This window comes from Oreochromis aureus, linkage group 15 (genome assembly GCF_013358895.1).
Source record: "Oreochromis aureus strain Israel breed Guangdong linkage group 15, ZZ_aureus, whole genome shotgun sequence".
NCBI classification, from domain to species: domain Eukaryota; kingdom Metazoa; phylum Chordata; class Actinopteri; order Cichliformes; family Cichlidae; genus Oreochromis; species Oreochromis aureus.
The window spans coordinates 15936446-15957742 of NC_052956.1; the positions used below are offsets into that span (position 1 = coordinate 15936446).

General features: G+C 38.0%; 1 protein-coding gene across 7 annotated transcripts in view; it reads left to right on the plus strand.

Annotated features, from left to right (window-relative positions):
- lama2 (laminin, alpha 2) overlaps positions 1-21297 on the plus strand; it is a 202470-nt gene that overhangs the window by 38003 nt on the left and 143170 nt on the right. For all 7 annotated transcript variants that reach the window (XM_039599289.1, XM_039599293.1, XM_039599291.1 and 4 more), the window contains exons 2-3: positions 4446-4616; positions 6572-6684. In XM_039599289.1, coding sequence (XP_039455223.1) covers positions 4446-4616; positions 6572-6684 — 284 coding nt within the window. The remainder of the gene's footprint in view (positions 1-4445; positions 4617-6571; positions 6685-21297) is intronic.

Consider the following 21297-nt stretch of genomic DNA (forward strand, 5'->3'; position numbering starts at 1 on the left):
AGCTGATCTCAGTGCCAGCCCACATCAACTGAGGGTTTGGCTGATGTCCTTTTTTGCATCCAACTGTCAAGTCTAATATAGGGTATGTTATTTAAACTGCCCACAGTTGCTGTGCCTCTGCAAGCCACTTCGCAACTCACTCCAATCCCAGGTCCTCTGTTCAAGCTTTATCTGACTTATCCATGTCATAGTTGTTTCTGTAGGAGGTCTCTGCTATATTGGTATCCCTCAAAAGCAAGTCATTATATCTCAAGGAAAATTCCAGTAAATTTATGTCAATAGGGAGAGATCACTTTGAAGACTTGACATGAGACATGAGATTGAGAAATTAATGTATTTGGTAATTAGATATCATGGCAGAACAGACTTCCAGTGGTGATAGGATTTAAGACAGGAGCCCCCGGAGTCTAGACGCTGGTGGTGGTGAAGATGAAGACTGAGGCTTGGATGAAGCTCTGATGGGGAGGAGGTTAGTAGCACTGACGGTGGGCAAGAAGATGATTGGACTAGAGTCGTGATGTCAGTACTGAGATTGACAACTTGGGGAAGTGGCAGTGATGTTGTATTTTGAAATAAGCTTTTTAAAGCTTTAAGCCTTGCTTTTTCAGTACTTGTCCATCCACTGTTGCTCAGTTACACTTATGGAGTGTAACTGGTGATTCCTGCAGCGATTCTCAGTTGAAACATTTACTTTTAGGTTGCACGAAACCAGCAACTAGTATTCAACGGTATGTTTTTGGTAAAACACATTTGTCAAAGGAGTTTGCAAAGAAAAGCGTCTGGACTTCTTTGAGTTGCTTGAAGACGTTTCACCTCTCATCCGAGAAGCTTCTTCAGTTCTAAGGTCAAATGGCCGAGAGTCCCAGATTTAAACCCAGTGGGAGTATCCCCCCAAGGAGGGACAAAGGACCCCCTGGTGATCCTCTAATCACATGCGCCAAGGTGTGAAAGTGGGTGTGGGACCTAATCAGCCAGGGTTTCGGGTGAGCTCATTGTGAAACCTGGCCCCACCCTATCATGTGATTTCCTGAGGTCAGATGGCCCAGGATGTGAGTGGGCGTTAAGGCGTCTGGGAGGAACTCAAAACTGGATTATAGATGGCAGACAGTTGGTGTCGTAAACCACCGCCTCTGTTCAAAGATGGTCGCTCACAGTGGCCATAGATGGCCTCTTTCACTCCTCTTTCAAACCACCTGTCCTCTCTGTCCAATATGTGAACATTGGCATCCTCGAAAGAGTGACCTTTATCCTTAAGATGCAGGTGGACTGCTGAGTCTTGTCCTGTGGAGGTGGCTCTTCTATGTTGTGCCATGCGCTTGTGAAGTGGCTGTTTGGTCTCTCCAATGTAGAGGTCCGGGCATTCCTCACTGCACTGTACAGCATACACCACGTTGTTCAGTCTGTGTTTTGGAGTTTTGTCTTTCGGGTGAACCAGTTTGTGTCTGAGTGTGTTGCTGGGTCTGAAGTACACTGGGATGTCATGCTTGGAGAAAACTCTCCTGAGTTTCTCTGATACACCGCTACATAGGGGATGACAATGTTGTTGCGTCTGTCTTTCTTATCCTCCCTCGCTGGTGTCTGATCTTCTTTTCTGTGCCTTTTGCTGACTTTATGAACGCCCAGTTAGGATAACCGCATGTTTTCAGTGCTTCCTTTACATGTGTGTGTTCCTTCTTTTTCCCTTCAGGCTTAGAGGGAACAAGTTCTGCCCGGTGGTGTAGGGTCCTAATTACTCCAAGTTTGTGTTCCAGAGGGTGATGGGAGTCAAAGAGGAGATACTGGTCCGTGTGTGTGGGCTTCCGGTAAACTTCAATGTTGAGGTTGCCATTCTCTTCAATGTGCACAGCGCAGTCCAGGAAAGGCAAACAGTTGTCCTTAGTGTCTTCCCTGGTGAACTTGATGTTTTTATCCACGGCGTTAATGTGCGCAGCGAAGGATTCCACTTCTTGTGTCTTGATTTTGACCCAGGTGTCGTCCACATATCTGTACCAGTGGCTGGGTACTCTCCCTTTAAAAGAGCCAAGAGCCTTTCTTTCCACTTCCTCCATGTAAAGGTTGGCTACAATAGGTGACACAGGGGAGCCCATGGCACAGCCATGTTTTTGTCTGTAGAAGCCTTCGTTGTATTTGAAGTATGTTGTGGTAAGGCAGAGGTCTAACAGTGTGCAAATCTGATCGGTGTGAAGTTGGTCCTGTCTTCCAAGGAGCTGTCTTCTTGTAGTCGTTTTTCTGACAGTCTCCACTGCTTCCGTGGTGGGTATGCAAGTGAAGAGAGAGACTACATCAAAGGACACCATGGTTTCATCTGGATCCAGGGTAAGTTTCTGGACCTTGTCGGTGAAGTCGGTGAAGTCGGTGGAGTTCTTGATGTGGTGTGGGGTGTTCCCCACGAGAGCCACTTCACAAGCGCATGGCACAACATAGAAGAGCCACCTCCACAGGACAAGACTCAGCAGTCCACCTGCATCTTAAGGATAAAGGTCACTCTTTCGAGGATGCCAATGTTCACATATTGGACAGAGAGGACAGATGGTTTGAAAGAGGAGTGAAAGAGGCCATCTATGGCCACTGTGAGCGACCATCTTTGAACAGAGGCGGTGGTTTACGACACCAACTGTCTGCCATCTATAATCCAGTTTTGAGTTCCCTCCCCAGACGCCTTAACGCCCACTCACATCCTGGGCCATCTGACCTCAGGAAATCACATGATAGGGTGGGGCCAGGTTTCACAATGAGCTCACCCGAAACCCTGGCTGATTAGGTCCCACACCCACTTTCACACCTTGGCGCATGTGATTAGAGGATCACCAGGGGGTCCTTTGTCCCTCCTTGGGGGGATACTCCCACTGGGTTTAAATCTGGGACTCTCGGCCATTTGACCTTAGAACTGAAGAAGCTTCTCGGATGAGAGGTGAAACGTCTTCAAGCAACTCAAAGAAGTCCAGACGCTTTTCTTTGCAAACTCCTTTGACTACGATGACCTGAATGACTGAGAACCTTCACAGACATAAAACACATTTGCCATTTCCAACTTTAGCAGGAACAGTTTTGGTGCACAGTATTGTTCTTTGCTGGAGATTCCTGAAGTGAACTGTCACTGAAGGTTGACACTACTCTGGCTTCCTGACATATATGGGCTTGTCTCATTGTATCCACTAGGGAACTTAAATGTATCGGGATGATTTCCATCAATCCATTCATATGATATTTTACGTCATTTAAACATTTATTGATTGAATATGTCGATTATTTGAAAACTAACTGAATGATAATAGGTCTTAGGGACCAACAGAGTTGTGTCAGCCTTACATGGATAGATGGAGAAATGTGCTGAATGTGCATAAATATGCCCTATTAGGGAATAAACTGTGGCAGCGAGTGGTATATCATACGTTTGGTCTTCACTTTTATCCTTGATATTTGGATTGTTGCATTTTCTTTCTGCATAAAGCATCCGAGTTTCCTGAATGTCCTTCCTGCTTGAATGAACCTGGTCTCACAAGATTACCATAACAATAAGGTTGAAAACAAAGTCCTGTTAGCACAATATAACTTTATTAATGGATTCCAAGAATATCCTGGAAAAAAATTTGGATTTTCCATAATGTATGTCCTCTCCTAGTTTACATTCTGTGGCTCCAGCAGTGAAAAATGTCCATGATCAGAAAATGAAAGTTGCTTGAACAACATAATGCAAATGAACAGTTTTTTGATACAAAAGTACAAAATTGCTCAAAGTCTGCACAGTGGAAAGCGTGCCCGAAAATATTCTGTCCATGCTTCTTTTATCAAAAGATAAAGTGATTACAGCCATTTCTATCTGTTAATGTTAAATGATGTTAACTGCTTTTGACTGCACTGAAAATACACCCAAATTAAATAGCTCGGATGATGCGAAACCCTTGCCCTCCCCCTCATGTTCCAGGCTAATTACTCATAACCTCAGTACAACAGAAATACAGGCATCATTTTGATTTGAAATACAGAACCTAAATGCAAAGCAGGATGTGCTGTTCCTAACAACCCCCCACGGTAGCATTTGGCAACTGCCCACCTTTTATTTTATGCTTTGACTAAGAAATCCAGCCTGGCCTCATTTGAAGTGCTCTGAACGGACTTTGATGTGTGATTAACGAAGATCTGAATACACAATAACATAGAACTTGTTCGAAGTTAGTTACTGTGTTCTTTTCTTTTTCTTTCTTTTTTTGACATGTTGAAAACGAGTGAACTAACTTTTAAAATATTGTAGTTTTTTATTGGATAGTTGATGTAGGTTCGCTTTTTATTTCACATTTTTTATTTGCACTAAGACAAAAAAAAGTAGAAGGTATATGCCGGCATCAGTACTAATGCATATAGCTCTTTAACTTTCAAAAGTTGCATCTGTATGCAATTATCCAATTACCCATGTCTGTTTTCTTTCTTTTTTTTTTCTTCCCCAGGTCTGTTTCCAGCTGTGTTGAATCTAGCAACTATGGCTGATATAACAACCAATGCTACCTGTGGTTCAACGGGTCCAGAAATGTTCTGCAAGCTTGTGGAGCACGTTCCGGGACAGCCTGTTAGAAATGCACAGTGTCGAATCTGCAACCAAAGGAGTGCAAATCCCACGGGTAAGGAAGAGTCACATCCACATGAGACTTATAGTCTTGGTGATTACAACAATTAATCATTCTACATTAGTTAATTAGACTGTGATTGGCCAGATGTTAACCAATCATTTTGTCTAAAACGATAATTATGGAACAAAATGAGGAATCAATTGCAACATGACAAGATGACAATACAAAATTAGCCTGCAGTTATTATTCAAATAGTCTAACAGACTGTCATAATACAATAGATCAATAATTCAATTAACCGCTCAGCCAGTCAAATACCCAATCAGTTTGTCAGTGAAGCACTCCATCATTAACTAGTATCCAGTGATTAGTCAACAAACCAATTAGTCAGCCATCAGTCAGCCAGTTCATTGTTGGTGTTAGTCATTAAATGGAGCCCATTATCCTTTTCTTTATTTTCTTACTATATACTCTTACATTGGCGCATATTCATATAGTGATGGGCAATGGTTTAAATAATGAGGTTAATGTGTATCCATAGTAGCCTAATGCTTAGTCTTTTAGCGTGCTCTCAACATGAGGTTTTAGAGCTTTGTTTTGTTTTTTTGTTTTTGTTTTTAACTTGTGGCTCTTTTTGCCATTTTGAGCAGATATTCTTAATTACATTTTATTTATATAGCACCAAATCACAACAGCAGTTGCCTCAGTGCACTTTATATTGTAAGGTAGAGATGCTACAATACTACAAAGAGAACCAGGCTCAGCGGCTATCTGCCACAACAATCCTTAATATGTTCATTAACAATGTGTTCAGTATGTTCAAATAACAATTAGCTGTATTTTGGTAGGGTATGTAGATCACTTCTTGGCTGTGTAAAGTGAGTTAAGGGGGTCTTTACACCACCAGGTTGCCCAACATTCAGAAATAGCCCAGTGCTTATAAAAGCACTAAAAGAGCCATTGACAGTTGGTGGGTGAAATTTAAAAAAACCTCTTTGCTGTTGCTTTGGTCCTTGTATTTTGTGTAGAAAAGAATATATTGTCTTTAACTTTAGTTTGAAGGTGAACACTTGGCAAGCATCTACAGACAAGTCAGCATCTTTCATGCAAACTACGGGTGATCACACCAACCTACTCGTAACCACGGAAATCACAAGGTGGTTTTTGGTGCAGGGCTCTTTTTGTGACTGATTTCAACAGAAAGCTCTAGCAACCGCCAGCTGGTCTGGGAATTTTTTTTTTTTTCTAGGGCATTTTTAACCAATCTCTAGGCCCTAGCTTCAGTTTTAAAATAAAGTATGTATGTCCTCATCTACAGGTAACTTTGTAAGAAAGCATTTATCCTAGGTGAATATTCATTTTCTATATCGTGGTTTTAGTGTTTTGTCCATTCTTTATTCGCTTTCTGTAAAATAATTTTCTTTACTGTGTTTTTCTAATGCCACGCAGCAGGGTAGGAAAGAGCAAGATGAGTACAATACCTTTATTTTGTTATAGATAATTTCCATGACTTTTAACTGAAATGTCACAGGTACGTAGCCAGATGACTGACAGGTGCCAGTCAAGCTGAAAAAACATATCTGCTCTTAAAAACCTTCATTAACACGCGTATAAGCACCCAAACAATTCTGGATACAGCGCATAAATAAAATGCTTGATTGTGACCTTTGCTTTATAATAAATTATAGTAGTGATGCATTTTATCTTCCTGCTCTATTAAAACACTTCTATAGACTTGTAATAGTGCCCAGAAGAAGGCTGTGCAAATGCACTGACATTTTTTCTTATTCAGAAGTGAAATCAAATAATACTAAATGGGAAGGAAATCTATTATTACTTCTTTTACGAGGTGGACAAATGTGCTTTTGATATCTGGCCTTGAACGTCTCAAATGCCAGAGTGGAGAAAAATTGTAGAGTACTACATTTTCACTTTAGAACAATGTAGAATGCAAGATGAAAATACCTGAGATATCTAAAATAAACTGTTGGTGTGTGTGCTTACAGAACATCATCCCATAGAATATGCCATAGATGGAACCAATCATTGGTGGCAGAGTCCGTCGATAAAGAATGGAATGGAGTACCACTATGTGACAATCACACTGGACTTGAAACAGGTAGAGAACACACATTCATTATGAGTGAAATGCTGTTCACGTACTATCACTGCATGCCTCTTTTCTGTTTTATTTATTTATTTGTATTGAAATGGGTTACTTGTCTTTATCAGCTTGCATCATCAAATTTAAGCATTAATTTTCTAAGGTACAAAGTCTTACAATAACAAACTGGCAGCAGTTTTGTCATTCGACAGATTTCTTTAGTGATGACACACGTGCATAATTCGCCAATATAGAAATAAGTAATGTTAGCCAGACACCAAAGAACACACACAAGCACATATTATATAGGAGAAATGTACAATATTCCTCATTTTATACCTGATTGTCAGCACCTGGGGTACCAGAGACTAGGAGGTAGGAAGCCCTGATTTCTGTTTGCAGATACAGACGTAATAAAAGATGGTCGGGCTCACCTCGAAGTCACCCGCTGGTTGGCAAATCCAAATCATGTTACAAAGCCTTGAGTGTTTTCACCATCACTTTATGTTTTGAAATCAGATGTGACAAGCGAGGAGTGGATGTGAGTGTGAAAATGCATGCTCGTTGGCTAAAGACTTGTCAATCACAAGTTTTCATCAAATGAACATTTCCTGGATCCTTTCTGATCTGACATTTCAACTCAATCACTCAATTAGTCATTAATTGAGTGACTGAGCACAAAAAGCCATCAGGAAGCCTGAACTGGGGACTGTCCCAGAGACTTGTATAAGACCAGGAGGTACAGCTGTCCATTTAAAGGATGCCGTTTTAAGAATTGCTATATCTGTTTTTGTTTTTAAATCCTGTCTAGCTTTATATGTTGGAGAAGTGGAGGCAGGGTGGGATGCTTAAAGATGCCTGGTTTCAGATGCAGCATTAACTAAGGGGCTGCAGAAGCGCTGGCATAAGATTAAAATATTTTTTAACTGTGAATTATTCCTCCATTCTCTGTGCGGTTTCATTACTACATGCTTGTAATTGCAATTACTGCATGTAAAATTGAAATCCTTACAAAATTAATAATTTACTAATTACTGCCCAACCTTTCATACTTAGCCCAAAACATGCAGCAATAAATGCATAGCTGTGACTCAATAATTCAGCTTTGTGACAGGTTTGTGATGTGATATCAAACCGCTTTTTTAAAAAAATGAATAAAGGGCATCATCCTCTTTATCAAGGGGTTTTTAAGGGGTATTCAATGTAGTCCTAGCACAAAATCTAAGTACGCAAATGCTCATGCATGTGTGCTATTGCAGCATGTTCACTCTCTGAAGGCGCACCTTCACTTAATGCCACATCAGAAATGTGTCTTGTCAGTATTTAAACATCAATCCCTGTTCGCAATGGCCCTTTTTTTACACAATGACAGCTGTGGTTGCCTTGAGTTTATAATGTTGACTTGTCATTATTGAAATTCATTGTAACTGCGATGAATCAAACCTGACTACAGCCACCACTCTCCCTGAAGTGGCAAACCTTTTTTCATTTGTTAAGGTTCATTTAACAGCTTCAGAATCATTATTTAATTGCTGTGTTGTATATGTGTATTATACATTCAGACATACAGATATTTAAAAACTCTTACTAAAAGGAATATGTCTCACTAGACATGTATACCCTTTTTTATTTTCGCTCAGTTTACTTTTAGTTTTAGAAGTAATATTTAGCTTTTCCTAAACTGATTTATATGGAGATCCACAATCTCATCTTTCCATTAGAATCAGTCGTATCCACTCAAATGCCTATTTTAATGAGTCAAATTCTTTTCATTTGCTTTCTGTTTGTGCACATATGATTGGATTCACACCGAGCGCAGATGCATTCAGCTGCCAGGTGCTTGATCCATCAAGCTCATCCCTTTTCTGCCACTGTGTTCCTTTTCTGTCAGGATGTTGCACGTACAAACATCGTCTTCCCAGAGCTACATTAACACCCGGTGCTGCATGCTGTCATGGTCAGCTTAGCTTGGATTTTATTTTCTGTGCAATTAAAGTGATTACTGCAGTTAGTCATTTAAAGGTGCGGTGTACAAAATATGTCATTGATGTGTCATCAGGGTTTTAAGCTACACAGACCTGTTTCAGTAGAGCTGGAATTAGTTAAACCAACTTTGCTATTAATCACTTCATAATCTTGTGTGCCACTCTTTAAATATTGGCTTCCATTTTTGACTTGGAAAGCTTGGCAGGAATCTCTGTGATTGAGTGGCTGTGTACTGGCATGGGCTGATTTAGGACATTTAGTTTAGTTTAGAAGTGTGATTAAATAGATAAGACTGCCAGATTGTAATTATATAGACGTTATGAGAATAAAAGTAATGAGACTGGAAGATTTAGTTTATGAGAATCCATGGCTTCATTAAGAGAAGTCAGTCAAAAATTGGTCTAAAAGTAAAAAAAGAGATTAATTTTAGATGTCTAATAAAAACACCAATATTAATGAAAAAAAAAAAGAAATAAATAATTAAGTTAAAGAAAAGCTGAAAACTAACTCAGGTTAACAATTTCTGATTTTCTGCTCACTATTTGACTTTTTTTCAGTTGACTTTGTTTTTGATGTCAGCGGATCAAAATTCAGACTTTACTGTTATAGGGTTATGTAAAAAAAAAAAATCCAGGTCTACAAATTATCAGTTGCTCATCCCTTCTGGCTCCTGTTATAGTGGACTGGAAATGTGTCTTTAAATTCAAGAAGAAACAGCAGTTAACCCTCAGCCTTTTTACACATCTAATGCATCCTTTTCTCTTTCTAATCCATGTGATGCGTTCATGGTGCAGATGTAAAGTTGCGGTTGTGATTCTGTCCTAAATTGAAGTAGAAAAATTTGAATTATTTAAAAGTTGCATATAAATACTGTACTAGGCAGTTTGCTACAGTTTAGTAGAGGCTGATTAAAGGTTAGTTCAGAGTTCTGAGGTGAAGTTTATAGTAATGTGCTAAGTTGGACTGATTCTGGACAGACTGTGGCGTTCATGGTCAATGTTAAGTTACATTAAGGGCTTTTGTATGTAAGCTGATGATACTGATTAGATTCTGCATTATCTGCTGTCTAAGGATTGGGCTCAACCATGATACCTCATATAACATCTGCTGAAATTTAAATCCAGGTAACCAAATCCATAAAGAGAAGTAAACCTCTGCAGCAGTGCAGGTCAGCTTGTCAGAGCCTAAACACAAAGAAAATCTACCAAAAAAGTTATTACATGACTTATTTCTAACTAGTTCTTTAACCTCATGCTGCACTGCTCCACCTGATCTACAAAAGGCTACAAAAGTGTAAAATGGAGCAGCAGAACTGTGGAATAAAAATAAATAATTAAATAAACAAGATAAAGTGAAGACAGACATGGAGCAGAGAAATTATGAAAATGATGATGACTGAAAAAAAATCTGTTAATTTAATGGCAGTATATTGCTCCAAAAATAATTGGATCACACATTTTTCAAATGGAATTTAAAGTTTTTTGTTATAATAAAAATAAAGTAATTTTTATATGGCAACGTCTTGCAAATGATGTTTGTTTCAGCCAAATATATCCAGAGTTAATAAAATGGACTCGAGTTATTCAAATCAGTTAATAGTCTGGTGGTGACTGCTGTCTTGTGGCTCATTAAAATCAAACTGCTAACTAGCAGTACTGTGCTCTATTCATAGAGGATAATTGTCATAACACTAATAGAAATTGCAGGTGGTGTAGTAGACTTCACTTTTACTTGACAGGTAAACTGGACCCATTTGACTGACAAAACATAATCAATGGGAAATCATCAAAGAACTGAAATTACAGCAACTAGCTGTATCCACAACAAGCAGAATAAAACCCTCCTAGTTGCCTTTTTTAAATTTTAAGATTTCTATTCTAACATAGTCCCACACCTTTAAGACAATGATGGATGAAAGTGGATGTAATGGAATGACCCTCACAGTTTAAAGTGTAGTTTGTTAAGCAAAATGACAACAAAAAAGTAGTGAAACAAACAAAAAGTAAGAGTTGAATACTAATGTCACATGTCAATATTGTAGTATTTCTGCTCAGAGTCCTACTGTTCATACTGAATTTAGAACCACAAAGACAACTGCAACAAACTGAGGCAAATGTGAAAAGTGCCTTTTCCTTTTCTTGCTTGCTCTTTTTTCTCCTGCACCCAGCACAAGTAGAACGTAATTACAGCCCTGCACAGGAAGTAGAGTAACAGCCATCTTGAAATAATAATGACTTTAGGCCCATCAATCACACCTTTCACCACTGTGGTGCGTCTACTGAATAAATATTAAGGCTTCAATGGTCTCACAAATACACACACACACACACACACACCTGTCTCTGGAGTAGTACGGCCAGTGAATGCATCTGCCTGGTTACTAATACTCACTCACTCACTTACCCTGTCACTTCTGACCTTAATATTAGTGTGTGGAGCAGGTGACACCCACACACACCCAGCATCACAGTCATTTTGATTCTTATTCATGTCTAAGAACTTAATAGAGATGTACAAAGAATGATCATAAGGATCTGACAGCTGAATAAGAATTCCAGAATATCAGGGTATTCCTCACAATTAAATAATCTTCATGTAATCACCACGTTTAACATGTTTACATATTTCTCTGTATTTACAGTATCCAGAGTTAATAATTTTAACATTAGGACTAGAAATCACTGAGAAAAGCCACTTAAAATAAAACCCCATCATCTCATATTTCACTACTTTTACTAAAATTGGTTTATTTATGACGTAATTAATTATACAAAAAAAATTTTCTACTCTCCTCGAGCACTCAAAGCGCTTTATACAACATGCCTAATTCATCCTTTCATACAAGCACTTTTTTACACTTAAGTGCTTTCTATCTAACATTCACACACATTCATACTCCAATTGATGCATCAGAGAGCAACAATACTTTATTAATAATTTCTAATATATATTTTACCTTTATAACCAGGGGTGTTAAATATGAGACCTAGGGGCTATATTGCCTTGGCAAAGACCTCAGATCGGCAGAATCGACAGTTTTGGAAAATAACATGGAGGGCATAAATAAACAAAGCAATTAAGTAATAGATAAACAATTAGATGGCAGTAAAAGTCCAGTTTTTTTGCTGTGGGTCTGCAGTAAAAAACAATAGGATATTTTCTTTGAACTAACAGAAACTTTCTCTTTTTCTTGTTCTGTAATTTTACACGTTTATTTGTTACAATTTACAATTAAAAATCAAGAAATACTGTTCAAATTGCCCTTTTTTCTCTTATGTTCAGACATCCTAGGGGTTAAATCTGTAGTTAAAGTTGTTTATGTTGACAGAGAGGGGAGTTTCACTGGTCCGGGCCACTTGGGATAAAAGTGGGCTCCATGTGGCCCATCATGTAAAATGAGTTTGAAATCAGTGATATAAATCAAACTTAACTTACTGAGGTGTAAGACATCATATGAGCCAACCCTAATCCTATCCTTCACTATGGGAGAGCAGCACCAGTATCAAACTAATAAAAATAGCTGGATCCAAAATATCGTGCTAAAAAAGTGTTTACCCCTTCCTAATTTCCTAGTGTTTTGCATATTTGTCACACTTACATGTTTCAGATCATCAAACAAATTTTCATATTAGACAACGATACACCAGGTAAATACAAAATGCAGTTTGTAAATCATGATTTCATTCATTAAGGGAGAAAAGTTATCCAAACCTCCCTGGTCCTGTGTGACAAAGTAATTGCCCCTCTTGTTTAATCATAAATTAACTGTTTCACTAAACACACTCAGGCCTGATTACTGGCAGACCTGTTGAATCAAGAAATCATATAAATAGAACCTGTCTGACAAAATTGAAGCAGGCTAAAAGATCTCAAATCAACACATCATGCTGCGATCTAAAGAAACGGCTGAAAAATAAAGTCGTTGACATCTATCAGGGGCAATTACTTTTCATTTAGGTTTGGATTTCCCCCCCCTAATAATAAACACCTGTGTGTAGAAACTGCATTTTTTTTTTTTTTACTTGTGTCTAATATTTAAATTTATTTGATTATCAGAAATATTGAAACCTGACAAACATACAAAACATAGGATATCAGGAAGGAACTTTTTCAAACCACTGCATGTACATATATATATGCTTTTATATGTATTATTTTGCAGTTTAATAGTATCATTATCACATCATAAAATATCTAAAAAGATTATCTAAGGAGCTTGGATAGAAAAGTGCTGGACTCTTTAAATTTCCTGAGATTACCATGACCCGAATGAGTGGATGACCTGGATGTATGCTTATGTTGACTATGTCCACAACATAGTCAACATAAGCATAGTTGCTTTTGATGGATTCAAAGTATTTTTGTGGTGCAGGCTTGAGAGGCATCAGACTGTCTATAAAATCTACATAACTGCACTGTTAGGGTTAAAAGCTGGTATATAGTTTGAAGTCTGCACTTTTGACACAAGTTGACACAGAGACTGCAAGGTCATCTTACACCGGTAATGTGATTTGGATGTGCCAGCTCGTCCATTGACTCCAAAGGGTTAATGTTAAATTCTTATTATTTCAAATATGTTAAATTAACATCTTAACGTCTTGATAAATTACCTATTTGCTATTGGTGCTATTATTGTAGGATGGGGTGAAAATGATCCATCATGGTAGTTCTAAAAGGCTTTCTTTTCTCGTTCTAACCAATCTGTCTTCACCCACTGAAGATCCCAAAGGGGATTTTGTTATTCTGTACAAGAGGTTTCTAACCACTCGGCATCAGATATGACTGTGCCTGTAGTGTCAAATTGATATGCCAATGGACACCTTGAGTGTTCCTCTGCAACACTTTAACTGAATGGGAGTATTCTGTTTGGTGCCCTGGGATTGAAAAAGAGTATCATCCCATGCCAGTATTTTTTAATTTTGCATGACTGTAGATACCAGTAACATCTCTACCTGATTTAATTTTGTTGAAAGTCAGGCTCAAAGTCAAGGTCAAGGTCACAACAAATGTGAAGATCAGTAAAAACTTTATATTACCAACTGTTTTTTATGGATTGTCGTCAAACTTCACAACAATGCCTTTGGTGGACATGAGTACATACGTTAACTAGTATTTGACCTTGAACTTGATCACAGTGATGTCTTAAAAGGCTGACTTCATAGTACTGTAGTATAAACAGACTGATGTCAGCTTGTTGCGAAAAAAACATCATAAAACATCAAAGTTTTAATATAGCCCTTGCACTTCGGGGTGAGTTGCACTCTCTCAGTGCTCTTGTTGATTTTGAAGTCATGATTTTAGAAAGTAAAGTAAGTGATATGAGTGTGGGTTTGCCAACAAAAGACTGTTGTAAGACCTTTAGTCTCAATGATTACTAATGTTTTTAGTGTTTTCAGAATTGAAAATTTGCATTCTCATGAACCTGAGACTTTTGGGTCAGTTGAATATTTGAAAGTTCTTTATTCTCATATTTAAATAATGGCTTTTGTATTAATTACAGCAATATACATTCCATCTATGCTGCAGACGTTGACTACAAATTAAATGTGGTAAATTTTTTGTTAATGCATGTGTGTGAATGTGCTTCATTGTATGTGTGACGCTCGATCAAACCAACAGCAAGCTATTTACTCTCCAGTGCACTGAATTTCCTCTGCGACCGCAGTCATTTCACTCAGAAAATGACAGTGGGCTTGTGTGTTTGTGTCTGTTGTTATCGTCTGTGACATCACCACTCTCATTTCCTCTCTTGTTATTGTTGAGACTCTCTGGACAGAAAGACTAAATAATGAGAGAGTGGGAGCTGAGGGTCTATGTGCTTCACTCCGTGTGTGAAGCAGACAGTTGATGTCTGTGTATGTTCTTCATTATTTTTAGATGAATTCTTGAATCATAACCGTGCGTGAAGATGCATCAGACTTGACAATAGACTAAAAGCCCTCCGCAGAGATTCTGGAGAGTGGCTTGAGAATAATTTCTAACTTTGCAAAAATAAACATTTTTGGGGGGCTTTCATTAGTTTTGAGGTTTAATCTACTTTTTAAAGATGAAAAAAATCAAATCCCTTTTTTTTTACTGTATCATTGGAGTATTGCAACTCCAGTTTTTCATGCCAAACTAAGAGCTTTCTTGCCATGCATTGCTGGTGTCTAAAACTCTGAATTGCAGTTGGCATAACTAATAAAATACATTTAGACTAAGAGATGTCTTAGGACTATTTTACCATGAGTGGATATGCTTGTCTTGCAATCCCAACATTTTAAAATCATTGTAAGATAGTAAATGCAATATGTACTTACTCTACAATACTGAACTATTGGGTCATGCAAAAAGACAGAAATGCATGTGAAGTGATTCAAGGACGCAGAGAAAGTTGCAAAATGTGAAGGCAATGGAGTTGTAATATGATTGGGTGTCAAAAAAGGAGCGTAGGCTTTATCTTATCCATCAAAAGATGTCAGACACTGTATGGGCTATTAGTTTAGCAGATAAGAATCTATTCTCTAAATATAAATTTGCACACATTTTAGAGATTTTATCATCTACAGAACAAAATGATATTGAAACACTGAGAATCTGCATGGAAATCTCAGTATGGAAGGGACACAGCTGGAAACCAATATTGAATGGCTGTGATCTTCTTAAAGCCATGACCTCTAGTCTAATTTACTTCATGGGCTCAGGAACTTCTGAAAATCATTCAGTCAGTGAAAATGCACAGCAAAACTCCACCATACAGACAAAAAATCAAGTAACAAAAAACATATCAACAATCTGAGAAACACATCTTCCCTTCACTGTGAATTTGCTCATATAAGCTGGACTCAATTTGAAGTGTACAACTATTACATCATTAATATAATAATTATTATAATATTATTAAGAATGTTTTGTAATTATGCCAAAAGAAAAGAAACTCTGGCTTTCTACCAGTGTACCTGTGCAGTAGTGCATATGGCATATATGCAAAAGAGACACTAATAAGAAACAAAATATAAATGTTTTGGAGGAACACAGGCTACCATCTAGAGATCCTTTTTCAAGGAATGCCTTCTCATGCTGAAATAACTTAAAAATAGCATGGCTCCATGCAAAAGCTTGTCCTGTTGCCAAACTGGTCTACTTGCAGTCCAGATGTGCCACCCTATGTAATGTTTTATGAAACGAAGAGTAAAACCAAAGGTTTGCTGAGCAGCTGAGATCCTGTATTAAACAAAAAAGGAAAACTTTGTGCTTTCTAAACTGCTGCAGTTGGTCTCCACAGTTTGCAAAGGGTTTGTGTTGTTGAAGAAGAGGTGATGCAACACAGTGGTAAACATGCTTCTGACCTAACACGAGTTAAACATATTGCTAGTATCAAAATGAATATGAAAAATACAAAAAAATCCTGTTGTCACTTTATGCTACCTTCTTATTTTAGTTAGTACCCTAAGAAAGCACAGAATTAATTATATTTTTTGCTTATTCCCCCACATTTTACACAAGGTCACACCATTGTTGATTCAAAATTTTATGTATTAAATGCATATTTCTTTCTTTAAGCGATACAGACAAACTTGTTTAGCTTTTCAAAAATAACAAACATAAAAAATTATGTAGTCAGAACTTTTAGTGCCAACAAAAATCATAACTAAGAGGACGTAAATGAAACATCTGCTGTACCCAATAAAAGTTTGCTGGTTTAATGTCTGACAGTAGCTTGGGCCAAAGCAAGAATGTGGGAGATTGCAGCATCTGGTGTTTTGTGTAGAGTAAAGCCTATTTAAAAGCTTAGGGCCAAATTACGACCCAGTCTGTGAGTGAGCGTGTTAGTGTATAAAGGCATTTCATTTGTGTGTACAAGTGTGTTTTGAGCAGTTCAGGCAGAGTGACAGACTTAAAAAGAATGGATTTCAAAAGGCTGTTACACAGCCGGGCATTCCTCTGTCTTATCCCGAGGCCCATGTTTGTGTATACTGCTGCCGCTTCGCTGTTCAAATCTATGTGAAAAACAATATTTCTTTCATATTTCTTGTTGGGGGTTTTTTCTGCAGTTTGCTCAAATATTAGAGTCCTGTAACTTATTTGCTGCAGGACTGGCGAGACTTAAAAAAAAATTCTGGTACATTCAAAAATATGTTCTCAAATTGTTTTTAGTGGAAAAGCACAAAAATGTGAAAAACAAGTGAATGGTTCCACTGATTATTTGCAGCTTGTTTGCCTGCATTTAGTTTGGCAGTAAGGGATGCTGGATGATTCACACCATTTTGAACCAGACCAACAGCTACATTATTAGTCCTGTGAGATGTTAACACATTTTCATTTGAAGTGACAGTAAATCTTCTTACTAGTTTCTCTCATGACATATGCACCTGTGTGTTTATGTCTGGGGGAAAAAACAAAACTACAATAACAACAACAACAAAGCACCTTTTGCTATATATATTTTTGGGGTAATACATTATCTTGTTCTGACCTCATCTCACTTTGCTTCTGGTCAGGCTCTGTTTTTTTGCACTGGAACTGACTGGAGTGCTAACAGGAATTGGAGGCTGATGCCAGTGTATCAGGCCAGAGAGATTTTAACACGTTTCCATGTGAATGACCTGTAAACACCAGCTGTTCTGTAAAACCGCTGTAACTATGTGTCCAAATCACACTGAGACAAAATGGATTCTTCACAGGCTATTTAATTGTAGGCAACCCAGCCATACTGGATACGGGGCTTAAGTGGCCCGATTGAGCATTAAAATAAACATTTTAAGTGCTCAGTTGGCTGTAATGCCCGAATATCTGCCAAAAGCCAGTTCCTGGCATATCATGATGATTTTCTTTCAAGTATGTAATGGCAGCAATGGAATACATGAGAGCTATTTGGAAATGAATTTATATTGTTCTGAGTTTTTCATTTAAAAAAAAAGATTGCTATGAGATCTAAACTTTAAAGACACTGCTTTATTGTATTTTTATTTACATCAACTCCTCTGAAGTCTTGTTACTTTTATCTGAAGCACTGTGCAATGTAAAATTAAAGTGATTCAGGAGTTTATTTTAGAGTCACAGAATTATTCATCAGTGCAAAAAACAAATATGATTTTTCACTTCACCTGGGGAACAAATGAGTCACCGTTTCACCTTTTAACTTGAAAACTGTAAACTCAAACGAAACAGATTCTCTCAGAAAAGTAAAAGCTGTTCAATTTTATACTTTTTAATTGCACAAGAGCACCGTCTGTCTGTGCTTTAACATGTTGGATTTCTGTGTTTTTACTGTAGAGAAAACTTTTAAGGCTTCAGCACCAGCGTCAAACCATTTATTTTTAAATTGTATCAGCAAAAACTTGTAACGTCATTGAATTAACGTGTGATTATATCAGTGTCAATTTCACTAAACCCACTCAGGCGTGATTACTGGCAGACCTGCTGAATCCAGAAATCACATAAATAGAACCTGTCTGACAAAAGTGAAGCAGGCTCAAAGATCTCAAAAAGCAACACAACTTGCTACAATCTAAAGAAACTCCTGAGAAATAAAGTCACTGACATCTATCAGCCTGGAAAGGGTTACAAAGCAATTTCTAAGACTTTAGGACTCCAATAAACCAAGGTGAGAGCCATTATACACAAATGGAGAAAATTTGGAACAGTGGTGATGCTTCCCAGGAGTGACTGGCCTACAAAAAATTACTCCAAGAGTGCAGCGACTCAGCCAGGAGGTCAAAAAAAAAACAACAGAAGAAGATTAAAGAACCGCAGGCTTCACAAGTCCCAGTTCAAGTTCATCAACAATAAGAATGAGACGATCCAGCACAAAACTGACAAAGCATTTTAGAAAAGGAACATCATACCAACAGTAAAATATGGTGGTGGTAGTTTGAAGGTCTGGGGCTGTCCTGCTGCCTCAGGGGACCTGGAAGTCTTGCTGTGGTAAATGGAAACAACCTGCTGTATACCAAAACATCCTGAAGGTGAATATCCGGCCATCTGTTTGTGACCTCAAGTTGAAGCGTACTTTGGTACTTTGGATCCAAAACACACCGATTTTACCTCTGAATGGCTTAAGAAAAACAAAATGAATGAACCGGCTTGTTAAGATCATGCCACAGCATCTCAATCGAATTCCGGTCAGGCCTTTGGAGGGGCCGAGTCAAAGTCCTGACCTGAATCTGATTGATGTGCTGTGGCATGATCTTAAAAAGCCAGTTCAACCTTGAAAACTCTCCAAAGTGGTTGAATTAAAAGAATTCTGCAAAGATGATTGTGCCAACATTCCTCCACAGTGCTGTAAAAGACTCATTTACCGTTAACAAAAATGCTTCATTGCAGTTGTTCCTGCTAAGAGTGGCCCAGTCAGGTTTGGGAGGCAAGCACTTTTTCACACAGTGCTATGTTGGTTTTGGTTTTTTCCCCCTTAATAATAAACCGCATCATTTAGAAACTGCATTTGCGTTAGCTTTGTCTAATATTTAAATTTTTGTGTTGAGGTGGGTGAGGGTTGTGGGGTTATCCCAGCTGCCACAGAACAAGAATTGGGGTAACACACTGGTCAGGTCTCCAGTCTGGCACTGGGCTAACACAGAGAGACAGACAACAAGCCACAACATATTCACAGAGAATACCCACACAGACATGGGGAGAACATAGAAACTCAACACAGAAAGAAAGACTCATGTAAGATGGTGGATTTAAACCCTTCATCCTGGGAGGTGGCAGTGCTAAGCACCATACCACTATTCTGATCAGAGTAGAAAATTATGCTGTAAAACTCCTTTCAGCTGCTACATTATTCAGTAGGCGGTTGCCACAGCAGAAGAATCTGCATATTTGATTTGGTAAAGATTTCAGATGCCCCTCCTGACAGGAATCCTTTCTCCCTGAGAGATTTTTGTCTCGTCCCAGTCTTGAATCAAGGACTTTTGTGTGTTAGGTGAATGTGTTAACCACTACCATATGGAACCGCAAACTGACAGAGTAAATATTGGAAGCTAAAATTCAATTCATGATTAATAATAATTATGCTGCAAAGAATAAAAATAAGTTTTGGTTCACAAGATAGACCAGATAGATAAGATAGACATGACGTTAACATGTAGTTGAAGTTTACTAATCTCTCAAATACAAAGAAAATAATTAAGAAATAAATGCTGTCTGTTAAATAAGGAGTTCATTTGAGAGTCATATAGACTGCCCACCTCGTACCTTCTGGACCCCTGTGCACCACACTGACTGTACCATTCGAAGTTGTGTTACAGTCAAAATCATTTGGTTTAAATGTGAAATAAATGTTAACATTCTAACAGGATGGTAAGCTGAAGTTATTGTCTTTTTGCCCCTGTTGGCTCATCTGTATATCCACACTATAAGAAGATGCACTTTCCTTTCATTGCCATCTATATTTATGCTGCTGAAAAGAAATCCTGATTTTAGTTGGACTGTACTTTAAGTGGTGTGACAAATATAATGGTATTGAAAGGCAGTAACTCTGTAGTAATACCACCACATTTTATTTTTGTTCAAAAAAATCTCAATTTCTTTGTTCTTTCATATGGTGGTGCACTTTTTTTTTATCCATTGAGAATGTTTTGTTTGCTTCATTTTAAGTGGAAATAACAACGTCTCATGCAAAACCTGATGAAACTTGCTGACACCCTGCTGCTTTGAGCTTATAGTTCTTGCACTATAAAGGAAAAAAATAAATAAATGTTTGAGCTGAGAATCTATCCAATTAAGCTTTATACTTATATAGGCTCTACATAAATGTATTTATCTGACATTAAATTAAATTTCATGCATATGAGATTAACATTTATTCAACAGCTCTGTTATATTTTGCAGGATGGTTATTGGTTTGTTTATTTGTTGATGCTGTGTTGAGCTCCAGAGGCTGAAAAAAATCTCTTGTCTGATCCACATTTGATCAAAACCTAGACTATGACACAATGCAACCCTGGGTGCGCGCGCACACACATAGACACAGAGTGCATTAGTTAGTGGTGTTGATCTATGTTTAGCTGCTGGAGCTGCCTAGCTGTCCCAAAGTTGTCACCATATTACAAGTTACCCCTGAAATCACTCCTTTTCACATACACACACACATGCACACATACACACCATCCCGTTCTCAGTAAGTAACAGTGACTCTTTGTAGGAGGTTTGAATAACTGCTATAGGGTTACTTAAATGACACAATCTCTCGCTCTCTCTTGCCCTCCCTCTCTTTTGCTCACACACACATGCACACACACGGTAGCTTTTTCCCTATTCTAATTGCTGCAATGTGACACTTCTTCCCACATCTGAGAAGAAAGGCCAATGAGCTTGCATAGAGAAAGGAAGCACAGCCTGGTGAAGATAGTTAGGGAGCAAGCATTTGACCTACATCTGAATTTCACATATACAGTATATTTTTATACCTGTCTATAGTGAGCTGACCTTTTATCTTGCTGAGCGAATGTGGGAAAAGATGTAAATTTAAATCAGAATAAAATGTTTAATTTCTATTTTTCAAATACAAAAAGTCCGGGAAACCTGGACAACAACATTCAGTGACTGAAAAATAAAAACTTTTTAGTTTGATCTTTTTTTTTTGGTTTATTGTGGTTGTCTAGCGTAAAGTTACCACAAACCCTGCTTACTGTAAGCGCTGGTTTGCGTATGTAATTT